The sequence below is a fragment of the Neopsephotus bourkii genome, unplaced genomic scaffold (genome assembly GCF_033783945.1).
Source record: "Neopsephotus bourkii isolate Nb327-2 ecotype Australia unplaced genomic scaffold, CSIRO-AGI_Nbou_v1 NB_234, whole genome shotgun sequence".
NCBI lineage: Eukaryota > Metazoa > Chordata > Aves > Psittaciformes > Psittacidae > Neopsephotus > Neopsephotus bourkii.
Window position 1 is genome coordinate 17,617,155 of NW_026900744.1, and position 18,771 is coordinate 17,635,925.

At 49.1% G+C, this 18,771-nt stretch overlaps 1 protein-coding gene across 2 annotated transcripts in view; it reads left to right on the plus strand.

Moving 5' to 3' along the window:
* Nucleotides 1-18,771, plus strand: part of ASTN1 (astrotactin 1) — a 53,817-nt gene that overhangs the window by 12,040 nt on the left and 23,006 nt on the right. For both annotated transcript variants that reach the window (XM_061345640.1, XM_061345639.1), the window contains exons 2-8: nt 9,048-9,235; nt 12,290-12,683; nt 14,178-14,324; nt 14,752-14,859; nt 15,962-16,111; nt 16,632-16,799; nt 17,006-17,090. In XM_061345640.1, the coding sequence (XP_061201624.1) occupies nt 9,048-9,235; nt 12,290-12,683; nt 14,178-14,324; nt 14,752-14,859; nt 15,962-16,111; nt 16,632-16,799; nt 17,006-17,090 (1,240 nt within the window). The remainder of the gene's footprint in view (nt 1-9,047; nt 9,236-12,289; nt 12,684-14,177; nt 14,325-14,751; nt 14,860-15,961; nt 16,112-16,631; nt 16,800-17,005; nt 17,091-18,771) is intronic.

Genomic DNA, 18,771 nt, shown 5'->3' on the forward strand with positions numbered 1-18,771 from the left:
ATGCAGGAGGAACAGTGAAGGAACTGTTGTAGACCTCAGCTGTGAAGCACCGTTTCTTTCCCTCCCTATTTCTCCCCCTCTTTCAAATCCCCGCTCTGCACTTTGTGTCCTTCCTACAAAGGCAGCCACCTTGGAGCAGCTTAGGCTTCAGAGTTCCCAAAATAACAAAGGTTAAAATAAATTAAAAAAAAAAAAGAAAAAAGAGAGTTCCTACAAGATCAAGTCATTGCCCCACTTGCACCTGGGCTCAGAGCTTCAAAGTGGCTGCAAAGAGCCCCCCATGGCATCCATTGTAGGGCATCTCAGTGCTCAGGTTCCTGTCTTTGTCTTCTTGAAGTCATGGGAGTTTTTGCAACAGCCAGGATAAAGCCACAAGTAATTGCGCCCATTGAATGTGGTGGGAGGCTTACTGCTTTTGCTGCCCATGAGGGCAATCTGGAGAAGATTACTCATGGAGGAGAGGGACATGGTGGTTGTGGTGATGGGCAGGTTGTAGCAGATGAGATTGGTGTCCTCCTATCAGGCAGGTGGGCAAACAGCTCCTTGCAGGAAGGCTCCATGCTCAAAGTGGTGCTTTGTGCCTCTGCTGGCTCCACTGATTTATATAGATCATCAATATGACAATTATATACACCTGCAGATTTAATTACCTCCATTTTTGCCAGGCAGTGACAGATTTATACCTCTATTCAGTTCCTGTAAATCTGAAACAAGCTTGACTAGACCCAAAAGCCCTCCCATTGATCACTACATACTGGCTGGTCTCTGGCCCTCTTGACAAGCTCTTCCTTCAAGAGTGATAAATTCGAGATGCACAGTTGACTTTTTTTCTCCTTCTACTTTTTTTTCTTTCCTTTGGGTTGTTTTTTTTGTGTGTGTGTGTTTTTATTTTTTTAACCTTCTTCCTGTTATCTTTCAAAGCCTTTCCACAAACTTGAACACGGGACTTGAAACCAGGTAAGACCTAAGCACTGAAGACTTTATGACATTAGGCTGCAGTCAGCAGCCCACGCCTGCCTTCTCTATTCCAGTATGGGGCCACTAGCAGGAAGTCATCCTGTTGCCAAGGCCAGCATCAGTCCCTCCAGGAGAAGTGGGAGGAGGACCACCTCTTAGAAGGTGGAAGAAGGAACTTTTGGCCCTGCTGGTAGCACAGGTTTATTTTGGTCCTGTTTCACTTCCTGGGAGGGCCACCTGATCCATCCCATGTCCCAGAAGACAAAAAGGTCCTGGCTGTTCCCCTAGGAGATGAGGAAAGAGTGGTTGCGCTCGTTTCCTGTGCCAAAATAATGTCTAATTTGCCTGACCTCTTGGCCTTGGCACAACAGGCACTTAAACAAATTAGTCTGCAGGAGCAGGCTGAAGTTTACCCTTGAAGTGAAGTCCATGTCATGGCTGTAATGCATCCCCCTCGCCTCCCCCTCCTGTCCCACCACTGCCGCTGCCTGACCTCGCCTGTACGATATGCTCCAATGTCTTGCTAAGTGCCTGGCAGATGGGCTGGAGTGGCTGGCCATTACCTTCCCTGCCAGCCCATGATGGATATAAATAGCGCTTTGCCTTCCTGTGAAAATCGCTGGCTGGCTTGGAAAGCTGAAGGTAATCTTGGCAGGTGTCTTGGGTCTGTAGGGTCTGACGGCATGGACGGCTGGGGTTTGGAGAGGGGGAGTTGCTGCCTGGGTGTTGAGAGGCTATCTCAATGGAAGGGAGCTGCCTTGGGGTCTCCTTCCACCAGCAAGGCTGTGCCTGGAGGAGCAGAAGGTCTTGGCTGTTCCTGAAGGGACATGTGGATAACATCCTTCAAGGGTGGCCTGGATAGCACCTAGCTGGCTTTGTAGCCACCTTCCATCCCCAAGAAACTGAGCAGTGTTGGGGGACGCAGTTTTGTGGTCCCTTGGCATGTCCAGCTGTGACAAGTTGTTGATAATTGGGGAAAAGTGTTAAAAACACAGCATATATAGCATGGCCCTTTCCCTACAGAGAACGTCTGTGCTGCAGGGATTTCTTTACCTGGGATTTACTTCTGGGCTGTCTGGCTCAATAGCTGCTGTTGGATTTGTCTCCCCTGAGTTTGGTTTGTTTCTCAGTGCTTTCATACTTTATGGTGGATGAAACAGAGCACTTCTTTTTTTTTTTTTTTTTTAGTTTTTTTTTAGTTTTTACATGCCTAATTCTTGCAAAGCAAGAAATAGTGAATAATCATTGCCTTTCCCACTGCTTCACTGGCTTCATGATTTTATAGGATTTTATCATGTCCATGCTCAGTTGTTTTCCTTGCTGAGGAGTCCTAATGCAGTTGGCTTCTCCTCTCCATAAAGCCATTTGCAGTATTTCATCTTCCTTGTACCCCTCCTGTGATCCTTCCAAACTTTGCCTTCTCTGTAACGAGATGGCTGACCTGAATACTGCTTGTAGGATTTGACATCAGCTTGCTTTCACCAAGTTGAATTTCACCTGCCCACTTCCTTGCCCATTTTCCTCCAGCACTTCACAGCTTTAGCTTTGAAGAGACTAAATTTAGCATTGGTGACCAACTTTTTCGTTTGCCTCCTCTTCTAGAGCGTTTCTGAGCAGTCGAGGTCCCAACAAAGATCTCCGTGGGGCTTCTTGGTAACCTCCTTTCATTGTGAAAACTAACCTCTTACTAGTTTCCCACCTGGTGGGCTTCAAGAGGACCTTCCCTCTTAACCCAACCCCACTTCAGCACTTTGGGAAACTTTGTGGGTAGATTTTGACAAGAACTCTTTGTAATGAATCCGTCAAAGTGGATCACCCTTATCTGCTGGCTTAGAGTGCTGAGTGACCCATGCACCTACCAGTTCCTCTAACAAACTGTCCAGGACAGGAGTAGAATTTTCTGGTCTGTAATTTTGATGATCCACAAGAGCTTTTTTAAGAGATTGGGGTCTCTTCTGCCAGGTTTTGCTTCCCCAGTTGTTCACCCTTTCTGAGTGATAGCTGTTCCGGTGGAGTTCTGCAGCTGGCCTCCTCTGCTGCTTGGAGGTGAACACCATCTGGGATGAGCGGTTCATGTCCTTCATCTCACTGATTTGCTGGGAGGTGATTTAGCACAGTAGTTTTCCATGGCCGATTCAGAGCTTCTCCATCATTTGGGCTCTTTCTGTGGAGATCTGGGTTTCCCTCTGGAAGAGGTGAAGTGATAGCACTACAGGTTGGGATATTAACTCCAGATGTGATCCTTTCTGGGGTTTATTTATTTGTAGGTTGTTGCCACACAATCTCTTAAGTTTGCCTTTGTTAACTGTCATGGTGTGGGGCTTTGGTTTTTCTTTTTCACATGACCATGTCTTCTGAGTGTTGGTCTGGAAGGTGAATTTGTCTTCCCCCACCTCCTCTACAGTACCCAGTTACAGCAGATGGGACCAAACTGGCAAACTAGGAGTGAAAATTAAACATCAGCAAATGTCCTAGTCTACATTTTTTTTTTTTCCTTTCCCCAGCTTTGGGTCAAAATTGACAAATGTGGTGGGAAAATAACTGTGGAGAGAATGTCATACAGGTGTGGTTGAGCTTGTCCTTGGGTCCACAGGGAATAGCAGGGGGATGTCGTGTTGTAAGGTCAGCAGCTGCAGAGCAAACTTGGTCAACTCAGACCCATTAATGACGAATCAGTGTCCTTCACTCTGGACACAGCTGCGTGACACAGTGTCACTCCCAGAGTGATGGAAGGTTTTGTTTTAAAGGAGATGGACAAATTAGGGCTGTGGCCTGAATTCCAGTTCAAGGCTACAGCACAGCAACAGCTTTGAAATGTAACTCCTTGACAACCTTTCCAAAAGCAAAGGCACCCTGTGTTCCAAGGAGAAACCTGGTTAGCTGTCAGCCTTGCTATGACAGCTAATGGCTTCATATGTACCAACCTCACGGGCAGTCATGTTAGGATGGTCCTCTCTGACCTAGCCAGAGAGTAGATGCAGATGCAGTGGATGTCTTTTCTTTGAGCCTTTAGGTTCTCCCATGTCTATGGAAATTTTGTCAAAGGCACTGTCTTCCATGAAGCAGGTTCCTAGTAGATACAGTGCCATTTGTGTTTGCCAGTATGGAAAATGTGGTTTATCTTGAAAAGGCAAAATGACCTACAGAATGAACTGTTTTTTCTACCTGAGACTGAAGATAGGGAAAAGAATGCAAATAAAATATGTCAGTGATGAATGTGATATTTTTTATAAGGGCTCATAAAATCATGAATATTATCCCATGAAAGATGCATCACTAAAACCTTGGAAATAAAAACGAATTAAATATCAGGATATGTATTTTGACATCTGAATTGATATGAATCAAGGCTCGAGGCCCCAACAGAGAGTGTGAGTGGCTCATGGTGGGAAGGTGTCCAGCGTTACTTCAAACACTGGACATCCTTGGAGGACTGCAAGGCCAGGGCTTCCTTTAGCTGAGTTACAGCCCTTTAAAGAATGTGCAAGGTTTAGACACAGAGCAAAAGCTTCAGCTAATGGGGAACTTAAATAAGAACACAGTCAGGTTCTGGATGGAAAATAAGGCAGGTTTAAATGTTAACGAGGAAATACAAGTCCAAGTCAAAATCTGCTCTATGAAATGGGTCTGCAGAGACTGGCATTATGGCAGAATTCATTTGACTAATCAGAGGCATCTATTTGTGCAAAACACTTCCAAATGGAAAGGAAAATAGTTTTGCCTTTTTTTTTTTTTTTTTCCCCATCAAATGCTGCTGCTGTGCAGTTTTAAGGAGAGTTTCTGTCTTTGTGTGCCACAACGTTGGGTCTCAGCGGGAAGATGAGGATAGGACGGACCCATATCAGTGCTGGGCTTGAGGGCCACAGTTTCAGCATTGCACCAAGTCAGGCATGGAACTGGGCTGTAACAGAGCTGCTGTCTTCTAAAACGGGAATATTCAGAGGTGTTTCCTCCAAAAGGACTGGCTTGGCTTTGGGTGGGATGGTTGTTCCTAGAGAAATGAGGTTATTAGGGATGATCAGTAATGAAGAAGGTATAAATCCACTCACCTCCAGCAACTTCAGCTGGACTTTTGTCCTCTCTTTAGTTTGCTCCTCTACGACCCTTTCTTCCCTGCTCCGTTCCCTTACAGATGGTCTGGGAGGGGAGCAGGCGCAGCCGTTGCATTGAAAGCATCAGGCTGGGTCTTCGGAGGCTGCTGCTCCTGTAGATAGGAAGGACCTGGGCCACATTTGATAACAGGTGAATGCAGAACAGCCTAATTAGCGGTCTCTTACTGTTATTAACCCCTGACTCAGGTAGACTATTTTTTAACAGAGGTGCAAGCAGTTAATACTAGTGCTAATGCCTTCATATCCAAGCCCTTAATGGAAGCCGTGCAGGGACCAGGCCTATCATCAATATCTTTCAAACTTTGAACTTGAAATTATCCTCTCCCCTCCTGCCTTTTCCTGGGGGGAGGAAGTTGGCGGGAGCTTTCCCACATCCTCTCACTTTTCCACCTCCTCCCAAATCTCGGGCCCTGTGGTATGAGCTGGCCAGCAGGGCTGGCACTTGCAATCCATGGTAGAGCTGAGCCCCTGTGCATCCCAATAGATGACCCCAGCTGGCTACATGGGTTAGTGTAGCATCTCCCACCAGATGATGAGATGTCTGCTTGGACAGCAAGACAAAGATAAAAGTGGAGTGCATTGGACTGGGAGAATAAAGAGCAAATAGATGCTGTAAGGGAGGAAGCTTGCTCTTGGTCTTGGTCTTAGTTTTCTTTTTGTCTTGGTCTTGCTTGAACCAAAATCCAAGGGAAATTCACAGACACAGTAAAGCATTTATATGTATCTTTTTTTTCAAGCAGAAATGGATGTGGTAAGGGCAGTTAGCATGTTGCCAAGACCTGAGAGGAGAAGAGAAACATGTCCAAGGATGAAGCTCCCTCATGAAGGCACTGCCTCAAAAGCGTTTGCAGCAGCAGGGATGGTGGAGCAGTGTTTCCTGCTGTGTGATGAAGGGGTCACAGCGTGCTGGTTTGGGGTGATGGCAGTTGATTTCTGGGGTGTTTTCCTCTGTTTCTAGCACTTCAGACTTGTGTGTGATGCAGCTGCAGGGTCATGTTGTGATGTCTGGTGGGAGACAGTAACGTGCTCAGGCTCTGTGGCTGGATTATTGCTCTTTTAAAACAAGAATTTATTCTCTTTCATACATTTTTCTTTTTAAAATAAGCCTGTTAAAATAAATTTGAGATTATGACAACCTATTTTAAGGCTTAAATTTACTATAATCTATTAATCATTTAAATAACTTCCATCAAGGAGTCCTCCTCAAATATTAATGAGCTGAAGGGTGCTGCTTTTTCAATGATATGTCAGATCAAGGGAAAACATCTTTAACAGTAGCTTTCTAAATGTCACAATGTCATATATTTAATATCTATTATTTTCACTCTTTACAATGGAGCAAATGCTGGTATTTACATTTTTCCAAATGTCAGTGCTTTGAGTTCCTGTTGTGCATAAAAGCTCTTGCCTTAATTACTCCTAATTTCATGTTAGCAGGCAGGTGAGGGAAGAATATTTTCTTACATTTGAGCTAGTTCATTTGAAGTTGAGAAGCCGTGGGGAGTTGGGGAATCGAGAAAGCTTGTTTTCCCCTTTCAGCCCATGAATAAAAACCAGGTGGGAGAGGAGGAGATCTGCTTTTTCGAACCCTCCCGGCTCCCAGGACCAGCTTTTCAAAGGGGATCTGTGTGCCTAAACACACAGCTCAGCGGTTAGAGGGAATTTCAAAAGTGCTTCTGGCTTCCTAGCTGCTTTAACTCCTCTCGGTTTTTCTTCCCAGTGGCATCAAGGAGAGCTCAGCATCTCTCTGCTTGGGACACTCAAAGCACGCTGATTGCCACCAGAAATGTGGCCCGTGCTGAGCAGAAACAATCTGCCAATTCACTCACTGCAGCTAATGTTTCTTTTGATTAATCAAATCAGTTTGGGAGGATGAACCTGGTTCCTGATGCAGATTTCCTCCCCCCTCCCCGGTAGCTAGCTCACTTAAGGCAGCCTAATGAAATTAATTAACAGTAAATTTAAAATGTTGTTTTTCGGCACTGTAATTGAACTCCAGTTTTCATTTGAAGGCAGCATGAAACAAGCAAAATAAAGATGACAATTTACAAAGCAAGACAGGCTCTTTCCCATCAAAATGAATGGCTACAAATGGGATGGAGCAGACTGGTCTAGCTGGAGCATTCCCACAGGGCACAGGAGGGAAAGCTGTGTCTCACTGGGAAGCTCATCACATTTTTAAGCGTCATTCCAACATATGCAATTGAAGCTTATATTTTCAGGAAAAAATAACTAACTTACAATGCAAGGCTCAAGCTGATGGCTGAGATCTAAGTGGTCTGAGATGGTGACCAAGGTGATCTGGTCTCAGATGGCAGTGGTGGTTAAAACAGTGCCCATCTCTCCTAGGGATGTGCTGTTGTCTCCTCCCTTTTGCTAAGACCCTTTGCTGTAGGAAGTCCCTAAATTTTGGAGTCAGCCAAATGAATTTGGTTTGGTTTGCTATTTAGTGTCCTGTGGCATGGGTCGTGTTCATGTCCTCAGCTGTTCCTCCTGCTTGGGTGTCCTCTGCTGCTGTCACTCCTCAGCCCAGTGTCATGGTTTAAACCTAGCCTCTAACAGTACCATGCAGCCACTCACTCACCCCCTTCTTCCCTCCTCCTTGGGTGGAATGGGGATGAGAATCGAAAGACTGTAACCTCACGGGTTGAGATAAGAACAGTTTAATAACTTCAATATAATACAAAACTACTACTGCTACTACTCCTAGTAGTAATAAGCAAAATAACAAGGGGAGAGAATATAAAAGCAAAAGGAGAAAGGAAAAAAACACCAGTAAACACAAATGATGCACAATACGGTTGCTCACCACTTGCGACCGATACCCAGCTCAACCTGAGCAGCGATCTGGACCTTCTGGGTAACTCCCCCCAGTTTATATACCAAGCATGACGTGCTGTGGTATGGAATACCCCTTTGGCTAGTTTGGGTCAGGTGTCCTGTCTCTGCTTCCTCTGGGCTTCTTGTGCCCTTCCTCACAGACAGAGCATGAGAGGCTGAAAGTCCTTGATCAGGGTAAGCGCTACTGAGCAACAACATCAGTGTGTTATCAGCATTGTTCTCCTACTGAAGACAAAACACAGCACTGCACCAGCTACTAGGAAGGAAGTTAACTCTACCCCAGCTGGAACCAGGACATCCAGATCTGTACCACTGCCCCCAAACCCTGAAATTAAAAGTAGTTAGGGGAAGTCAGAGTGTTTGGGCATGGGGTGCAGGTACATCTGCAGATCTCAGGGCTGAGACCTGTGTGTGGAGCTGTAAAATATGGTTGAAGATGGAAAAAAAATGCACCCTTATTACAGCCAGAGCTGCAGGTACAACTGCAACCAATGTATGTTTCTCCATTCACAGAGGATGGGAAATATTTTCTCTCTGCAGTAACTTGCAACATGGTCCCTATGATCCTGTGAGTGTCACTGAGAAGCCTATATCCTCTGCTCCTTATGGCTTGTGTTGTGTTTAACACAAAGCATGTGGGTGAAACCCATCCAAATTAGGGATGGAAAGATGCTGCTGGGCTCCCCAGCTCTGGCCCCGAGACGCTGTCAGTAAGTGCTTTATCACTGCACTACATCTGTCTTTTTGCTCTCTTACCAAAATGTGTAAATACAGGGTGAATTCTCCACCTCCCCCTTTTTCTCCATCACTCTTGTCCGCACTCTGGCAGCATCTTTACACCCTGGCAGAGGTTGGCTTTTGTGCCAGGAGTCAGGATCACATGGAGATTTCAAAGCTGATTTTCTTTCTTTCCCATGCCAATCCACATCTGGATTTTACCTAGAAATTTGGTTTTACTCCACTTTGACCCTTCGGGCTGTGGGTTGTATAGGGCAGTAATGATGCTGGCAGGAGGTGACTGGAGGGAGCCTGCTGTGTGTGTCTCTTAATCCCTTCACCCATTTTGGGGGAAGAGGTGAATGTCCCCCACCACCCCTCTCCTCCACATTTCCTGTGTGACCAGCTTCGCTTTTGCAGAGATCTCGGGCAATACGGATGACATCCCACTGGTGCGCTGGCGGCAGCAGTGGCTGGAGAATGGCACGTTGCTCTTCCACATCCACCACCAAGACGGGGCCCCCAACCTGCCTGGCTTCGATCCCACAGATGAGCCCCAGACCGAGTCGGCAGAGGAGGAACTGAGGATCCTCCACATCTCTGTCATGGTATGTGATGGGAAGGCAGCTCCTCTTTAGGTGTCCAGAAGCCTGCAGAAAATATAGGGGCCATATATTTCCCCATCTGGGTCCAGCTAACCTAGGACTGGGAACTGAGCCACATTTGAGGGCTGGTTAAGATGCCCTGGACACCTCTCTAAACCATACTGCATTCAGGGTGCTTTAACATTGGGCTGTTGTAAACCTCTCCCTTAATTTGCATTGCTTTACAAATATGTTTGCAAGAGTGGCTTTATCCCTGGGGGCTCAGGGCTTTGAAGGTCTCAACCACTTTAACCCAGGGTTAATTCACATTGACTTTGTCAGGAGCCCTTTGCGCGGTGGATGATGCCCGGTGTGTGCTGCTCTGGCACACGGCGGGTGTCGTGGTGCCACTGGGCACTGTCACTGCCACTTTTATCAGTGCTGCAGCCCTGTGGATGTGGTTTCATAGCGTGTAATAAACAAGAGCATCCCATGTGTGGAGACTGCACAGATCTCATCATCCCCCAGATATGTGGGGATGAGGTTTTTGTGGCAGAGAAAGGAGGGCAAGGCAGAGATCTGCACGTCGCAGGTGGGTCTGTGGTTTGTTGGTTGCGGTTTTTTGTTATGTTGGAAAAAGTTTGAGGAATCCAACAATTTTTGTGCTACTGGAAGATAATTAGCTGGAGACAATGTGTTGCTCAGGCTGCAAACTGGCTGTTTAATGGTGCCTACCCTAATGAGAGCGTCAATAGCTCTTCCAGATTGCAGCCCCAGGCCAGGTTTCTCCTCCATCATTTGTGCTTGATTAGTCTCGAAGAAAAAAAGTAATCACTGGCAAAGCCAACCCCAAAAACATTTTACACTGTTACCTTATTTTATTATTATCCTTTCCCATCTGCCTCTGAAAGGGTGCGTCACTCCAGGGGAGGCTGGCCCCAGTCTCCCGCTGCAGTCTTGGTCTTTGTGGCTACCACTGAATCCCAAGATTGAATACTGAGATAGAAATGCCTGAAACAAACTCATTATAGAGCTGATGAAAAGGATGTCTGCAACTCATTGCTGTCATACCAAAATGTGTACATACACATTGAATCCTCCCTCTCCCCCTTTTTCTCCATCACTCTCAGCTCTGCTCTGGCAGCATCCTTACACCCTGACAAACAAAGTTTGGCGTTTGTGCCAGGAGTCAGAATCACGTGGAGTTTTCAAGGCTGATTTTCTTTCTTTCCTGTGTGGTTGCCAAGAGAAGAAGTGTGAGCAAGGGGCTGTATCCATCGTGACAGCAGACCACATGCAGACCGTGAAAGAAGCTCTCCTGCATGCGTCCAGAGCAGAGCTCCTCTGCAGCTGTCATATGAGTGCTGGGTGGGGGGAATGAAGGTAGAATGAGATTTCTGTGCCCCCATGAAGGGGAATGGGGTGTCTGAGGTGGTGCCCTGACACCCTCCAATGAGCAGTGGTTGGAGGGAACTCCAGCACTGGGTTTTATCCTCTTTTAGAAACCTCTTGATATCTCAAGTGGCCACATGCATCTTTTCCTCAGGGGTAGTTTGAGCTCTCAGGCTATCAGGGTAGAAGAAATTCAGTTTCAGTTGAATAACAGGTCATTTCTGAGAACCCAATCAGCAGTCCTCGACACATGTTCATCAGCCTGACTTGAGCTCCAGCTTGGTCTCCCTTGTTTATCAGCATAGGTGTATGGCAGAGCTCTCTGGTGTTCGGGAGATTTAATGTTCCTACAGAGGGCAGCCAAGGAAAGCCAGAAATGCCACATGCTTGTGACCCCTTCTGCAGCTGGACCCTTCCCAAGAGCCATAACATGGGTGGCCATGTCCGATGAGGATGGGGCTAGCTCCACTTATTTATGGATCAGAGGAGCTCAGAGGGATTTGAACATGATACAGAATTGGATCCTAACTTTACCACTAAAATCCACAGTATACGCCTGTCCAGTCACAAATCCAATGACGGTTTTCAGCTCCAGTGGGAGATTTCCCACCCTCCCACCTGCAGGCTCCTGGCTGGAGAGATGCCATGAGCCAGCCAGCCCTCCTCCTCTGCTGAATTGCTTGTTCCTTAATCACTGGAGCTTCTTTGGATTTTCTTTTTTCTTCAAAAAGGAGTTTTGAAGGAGCCTGGGAGGGTGCATCACAGCTCCATTGTCCTGGGAATGAGAGAGGGTTAAACCATAATGGCCATTAAAGCTTCTTCTTCAGCTGCCTCTCCTGCTTCTCATTCAATAATTCCCTTGATGTTTTATCCTAATGGAGCATATTATTACTATTATTTTATTTTATCAAGATCACCTGTTGCATAGCAAAGAGAAGGGGGACCAGAGGCATGGATGGAAACAGAGCTCTTAGCTGGCTCCGCATGCTATTATTAATCTTAGTAATATTATTAACGTTAGTATTATTGGAAGATGGGGCATAAAGTTCAGCTTGGGCTTTTCTCTTACTGCCTCTACCTGTGTGCAGTGATGATGTCTCTGCAGGGGGTGACCTTGGGGAAGGTGGTGAGGTGGTGGGGCTTGGTGCAGTTTCTGTGTCTGCCCGTGCTGCGCAGGAGCTTTTTCGGTCTCTTCCCCCTGGGCGTTCCCCAAACAATGCTTCAGTCATCCGGCTGTCCCGAGCCTTGATCTCCTTTAATCTGTGCTGCGCTTTCTGCAGGATACCCTGGGAAAATCTCCCAAGATTGAGAATGACAGCACTGAAGCTGGTTGGAAATGGGTCAGAAAAAGTTGCCTGTAGGAGTGTTTGCCTGGAATAAAGCTGATCTCTGCTTTCAAAGACATGTTGCAGGAGAGCGAAACAAAATATGCTCTGCTTTAAATGCTGCTTTTTCATGCCTCAGTGGTGACTTCAGAGCGGGTCCAGCTTCAGGCAGGCTTCAGCTGGGAGCGCTCGGCCAGTGCTGAGGACTCCACGTGCCAGCATCCTCTTATCGGCATGACCAGGCTCCTTTCACCATTGCCTTTGCTTTTGGCCACATTGGAGCATCCCCGGGGCATTTGCATCCTCAGGGGGTGCCTGGAACTGGTCCCTGGCTGAGCCCTGCTCGTGTTTCTGCCTGCAGGGGGGGATGATCGCTCTGCTGCTCTCCATCCTCTGCCTGGTGATGATCCTCTACACCCGTCGGCGATGGTGCAAGCGGCGCCGGGTGCCTCAGCCCCAGAAGAGCGCCAGTGCTGAGGCGGCCAACGAGATCCACTACATCCCCTCGGTGCTGATCGGGGGCCACGGGCGGGAGAGCCTGCGCAATGCCCGCGTGCAGGGCCACAACTCCAGCGGGACGCTCAGCATCCGTGAGACCCCCATCTTGGACGGCTACGAGTACGACATCACGGACCTGCGGCACCACCTCCAGCGCGAGTGCATGAACGGCGGGGAGGACTTCACCAGCCAGGTCACCCGCACCCTGGACTCGCTGCAGGGCTGCAATGAGAAAGCCAGCATGGACCTCACGCCAGGTGGGGATGGGATATGGGGCATGGGCTGAGCTGGGTGCTTTCCAACTTGTCTGCTCTTCACAGTATGTTAGAGATTGGAAGGGACCTCAAAAGATCATCTAGTCCAATCCCCCTGCCGGAGCAGGAACACCTAGATAAGGTTACACAGGAACGTGTCCAGGCGGGTTTTGAATGTCTCCAAAGAAGGAGACTCCACAACCTCCCTGGGCAGCCTGTTCCAGTGTTCTGTCACCCTCACTGAGAAGAAGTTTCTTCTCAAGTTTAAGTGGAACCTCTTGTGTTCCAGTTTGTACCCATTACCCCTTGTCCTTTCATTGTTTGCCACTGAGAAGAGCCTGGCTCCATCCTCGTGACACTCCCCCTTTATATATTTATATACACTAATAAGGTCACCCCTCAATCTCCTCTTCTCCAAACTATAGAGACCCAGCTCCCTCAGTCTTTCCTCATAAGGGAGATGCTCCACTCCCTTAATCATCTTAGTTGCCCTGCGCTGGACTCTCTCCAGCAGGTCCCTGTCCTTCTTAAACTGAGGGGCCCAGAACTGGACACAATATTCCAGATGAGGTCTCACCAGGGCAGAGTAGAGGGGAAGGAGGACCTCTCTCGACCTACTAACCACCCCCCTTCTAATACACCCCAGGATGCCATTGGCCTTCTTGGCCACAAGGGCACAGTGTTGGCTCATGGTCACCCTGTCGTCCACTAGGACCCCCAGCTCCCTCTCTTCATCGTTCTATACAAATTTGCCTGGAGTATTTTCCTTGGTTTTCCTTTTTTTTTTTGTTGTGTGTGAGATGTTGGTGGCATTCTGAAGGTGCTTCATTGCTGGGAGACTCTGTAGCCAGTTGAGAGCAGTCCCTGCTGGGTGACACACAGCTGGGGCAATGCAGGGTGGAGCTTTGAGTGAAAGGGCTATGGTTCCTGTGGCCCAATTGAGAACCAGAATGGTGTCCCCTCCAAGCTACCTCATGGTGACCTCCAAAATTCCTTCCTGTATCCCAGGATTTCCAGTGTCTTCTTCAGCTGAGATTTTTTGTAGCAAGATTATACTTGTCATCAGTATGATACAGAGTCAATACTGTCTTTTGATCACCAATGCAGCTTCTTTGAAGCTTGTAACATACTTGTTTGTTGGCCCTTTTACCAACTGACCCATCCAACTGGAGCCTTCTGAACTGAGACATAGTTTTGGAAGGCCGTAGTCTGGACCCTAAATCTCTCCAGGCATTTTATTTACATACCTGGGTAAGCAAAAATGACCTGACAGGCTGAAAGTTAAATCTCAGCCTTTGGCTAGCTTGGTGGAGGTGTTGGTCCCCTTCAAGCTTTGAGGAAGTCATGAGGGTGCACTGGGGTTAGCTCAGCCCATTGGCCATGGCATCCTGGTCAACTCATGCAGATGCTGAAGATGGATCCAAGAAAATCGCTCTCTTTCTCCTTTTGTAAAATCTTTTCTGCTGAAAGATTTTGCCTTCAATTCTTCCTACTCAGGAAGCGATAACGCCAAGCTATCCCTGATGAACAAGTATAAGGACAACATCATTGCCACCAGCCCTGTGGACTCAAACCACCAGCAGGCCACGCTGCTGTCCCACACCTCCAGCAGCCAGCGCAAGCGCATCAACAACAAAGCACGAGGTAGGGGAGTCCCTGGGGCAGACAGGATGCTCTGAGCTTCCACCCACCCATGCTCCTCCTTGGGATGGAAAAATAGGGCCAGTGTTGGGCAAAAGCATGGAAAAAAGGGTTTGGATAGGGATAGCTGAAAAAGTGGTGTCTGCAAGGATGCAAATGGTGTTGAGTTAAAGATGAACATGGTGTCAGGCTTGGAAAATATTTTATGATACCCGCATGGCCATGGGGAAAGTTGAAAGGCAATGGGAACCCTGGCAGGGAGCATGGCTGTTCATGGTGGAAAGGGGAGAGGATGCTGTCCCTGCTGTGCCCAGCAGACAGGGCTCCTGATCTTCAGGCATGGCTTGTCCTGAACCGATAATGTTGGATGTGGCGGCTTGGGGTCACACAGTGCCAGCCCTGCCATGACTACACTTGGTGTCCCCTGCAGCTGGCTCAGCATTTCTCAACCCCGAGGGGGACTCGGGGACAGAGGCGGACACGGATCCCCAGCTGACCTTCTACACAGACCCCTCACGGAGCCGGAGGCGCAGCCGAGGTGGGTGCAGGTGTGGAGGCGGGTGGCAAGCCAGGGCTCCTCTTGCCTTGTGTGTTGTTGTCTCTCTGGGTTTGGAAACTTCTCACTGGCAAGCGATGGAAACCCAGGCACAGTTCATGCTGCTGTGGCAGGCACCAGTCCCCGTTCCCACAGAGTGCTGCCGCTGCTCTCTGGTGCAGTTTCTCAGCAGAGAATGAAATATATTCTGATTTTTTGCTGGAGGCTTCTCCCAGGCTCTGGTGTGTATTAATGAGTAACACGCTTCAAAGGCTGGGCCGTGAGCTCCTGTGCTGCTGCTCAGCACGGTGCTGCCTTGGGTTTGCTCCAGCACCATGAATGTACAATCTGTATGTGCAGCAGAGGATGGGGACAGGTTTGGTCCCCGGGCAGGAGTCTCAGCTCACTGCCCTGCATCCTCCCTTTGGGAGGTTTTCTCCTCTGGGAAGGAGAGTTTGTGTCTGTTTTCCTTCATTGAGCCTTGTTTGATGGATGGTGCCTTGTTTTTCTGGGAGTGGTGGGAGCGGGAGTCATCTCCTGTGCTGGGAGGGGGGCTGGGAGGTTGGTTTGGGCTTTTGTCTCTGCAGGGAATAGCTCAGCCTCCAGCCAGCTTTTTCCACTCAGGTTCTTCAACTGAGAGACTTAAAGTCAAAGACCTGCACGCCCTAAGGAGTTAGGGCTCTCCAGTGCTTTTTCAAAGGCATCCAGGAGGCTGTTGTCATGGCAAAATTAACCTGAGAGAAGTGCCATGAAGGAGGAGGGGAGGAAAAGAGAAAAATTGCATTTACCTTTCTCCTCCTCAGTATCTCTGTTCTGCTTTGAAGTCTCGCTGCTGCAAAGGTCTCAGCATGCTTCAGTGCAGGGGTGCAGGAGAGAAACTCCCGGAGAGACCATCTCCCAGAAGACCCCTGCTGCCACAGGTGGAAGGGAGGGTCCCACAGCAAAGGCTGCTTCATTCTCTTGGAAATCCAGAACAGTTCAGCTTGATTGGATTGATGCTGTATTTCCAGTGGGCTGGGCAGGGTCTCTGCACCCTGAGATCTCCTGGCTGCACCCAAGATCTTCCTGCGTCCCCTAAGTTTGACTTTGCTTTAATTTTTTTCAGTGGGGTCCCCTCGAAGCCCTGTTAACAAGACCACATTGACCCTCATCAGTGTGACGAGCTGTGTCATCAGCCTTGTGTGCTCTTCCCACATGAACTGCCCCCTTGTTGTGAAGATCACCCTCCATGTCCCTGAGCACCTCATTGCTGATGGTGAGCACACCACTGCCTTACCCACCCCTCCTGGCCCATTCTGTAAGCTGTGATGGAGGAGAGGAGAGAATGATGGAGAGGACAGATGCAATAGGGGTACAGGATGGAGGGAACAGGCGTAGGACAGAGGGCACCAGTATACATGGGGGATGGGTGCAGGACGGGGGGGATGGGCACAGGACTGAGGGGACCTTTGTGGGATGGAAGGGACAAGTACGGGATAGAATGGACCATCATGGGATGAAGGACATCAGTATGGGACAGAGGGGACAGGAGTGAGACTGAGGGGACGGGTGTGGGATGGCGGTGGCAGTAGTGGCAGAGGGGACAGGCACAGGGTGGAGGGGGCTGTCACAGGATTGGAGAAGACAGGCATGGATGGAGGGGGGTATCATAGGGCAGAGGGGATGGGCACTGGAACAGAGGATTTGCTGTGGAACAGGCGGGCTATAGAGGGAACCGTCATGGGATGAAGGGGATGGCAGTGGGTTGCCCCTGCTGACTCCCCTCTTGGTGGCAGGGAGCCGATTCATCCTGCTGGAGGGGAGCCAGCTGGATGCCAGTGACTGGCTGAACCCGGCGCAGGTTGTTCTCTTCTCCCAGCAAAACTCCAGTGGGCCCTGGGCCCTGGACCTCTGCGCCCGGCGCCTCCTGGACCCCTGTGAGCACCAGTGTGATCCTGAGACTGGTAGGTGGTCAGATGGTTGCAATGGGTTTAGGAGCTCATCTCTGCCTGCTCAACCTAGCTTCCGTGGGAAGATGCTTTCTTGCCTTGCTCCACGTGAGATAACAAAGCTGCTGGGTGCCCCACGTGGCTGCAGGCTGAGTTTGGCAGGGAAGCACATGGAAAGCCTTGTCTTTCCAAGACACTCATGTCCTCCTCTTTCTCCATAGGTGAGTGTCTCTGCTATGAAGGTTACATGAAGGACCCTGTGCATAAGCACCTCTGCATCCGGAATGAGTGGGGAACGAACCAGGGGTGAGTGTACCTGACACAGCATGCACAGGCTTGGGCCATCCACACATGAGCTGGTTGGCTTCAACAGCAGCATAGTAAGGCTGTGGCAAATCCTCTTGGGTAAAAGAGGCATCTTGGTGAATCATAAGGTCAGTGCCTGGCTGAGCTCTGCAGCAGGAGGGCAAGAGTTGAGGATTTCTAGTCTTTCAACTAATCAGAGATGATGTAGAAGAGGCCATGGCTAGGTTTCAGAGTAAACACCCCCTAAAGAAGATAAAGGCTGCTCCTCTTCCCTTTGCTGGCATTCTCTTCGGCATCTTGCATTTTGTGGGGTTTCAGTTTGGGTGTATGAGGTGTCAGAGGAGGGCTGAGGTTGGGCTGTGGGCCCCAGTGAAGGAGGGAGGCCTCGGGTTAGGGATGCCCTATTGAAAATTGGGCAAATCAGATGCTTCAGTGCCATGGCCTGAGGGAACAGAGCAGTCACTGCTCCACAGCTTTACAGCTCTGAAAGTGCAAAGGAATTTCTTCTGCTGTTTCAGCAACAATTTGGTGGGGGATCCCAAATGTTCCCATCTCTCTGTGACCCTGAGCATGTTTCAGATGGCCCTTAACGCTCATGAGTCTCTGATGTGCAGATGGAGACTTCCAGGGATGGCTGGAGGTAGAAAGACAAGCTGGTGCAGAAAGCCAGGACACCCCCAAACTCGGAGGTCCCATGTGCCCTGGCACCTTCCTTCAACCCCGTTTTTCCTCCCCTCATCTTGCTATGCTGCAGCTAGATTTGTGGCAGCCCTGCATGTGGCAGGATGCCCTCTCTGAAATCATTAGTCTTCACAGCGGGGAGAGAAAAATCATCAAAGGCTGGGCTTGGCGGCACCCGCACTGTGCTGCTGTGCTGGGGGATGGCAGCCGTGGGGGGCTGCCAGTGCCGGCTGGCCCTGCCTGCAATCCTGTTCACTGGGGCCTGGAGAGAGCACCACTGCTCTGTATCCGTTTTAAAAGCAATTTAGCAATTGAACCCCAAGCAGAGCACCAGCCAGCCGCAGGAAACAAGGGCCACTGTTGTGGGTGCTCTGAGCTGAGCTGGGACAGGGCGATGCTCATGACGCGGGTAGCCGCATGCTGGGGATGTCCTGAGTGGTGCGGTCAGGGTTCCCAAACCACAGCTGGGAAAATACAGGCAGAAATACGGCTTCCTGCCCTGTTCATCCCCAGGAGACAAGTGTCTGACAGGGATGTCCTCAGCTCCTCTGTGCCCATCTAATAAGAAGCACTGAGTGATGGTGTCTGGGGCATGTGAGGGTGTATTCCCCCTGCCAGGGACTTGCCCATTTTGGGACGTGTTTGGTTTAGGAATGGGTTAGAAAGAGCCCACAGCTGCCCACAACCACACATGACTTTGGTGCCAGCCTGTGCCTCTGTCAGAGCTACCAGCAGTGTGCTGAACCCACCACCCTGCAAAAAGCAAGAAGGCAAATTACTTCGTTGGGGCAGGTAATAAAAATGGATAAGCACTGTGGAGAAGCATTTGCTTCCTTCCTGTTTGCTTTTCCTTTGCTCTTGGGTGTGTGACTGCAGCTTCATGCTTTTCCTCCCATGCACGTTGCTCTTCTGTTAGCTTCTTCCTGACCTAGCTGCTCCGTTCTCTAAAGGGAGAGTGGAGAAAAAGTTGCTTTCAGGTGAATTGGAGGAAAAAATATAG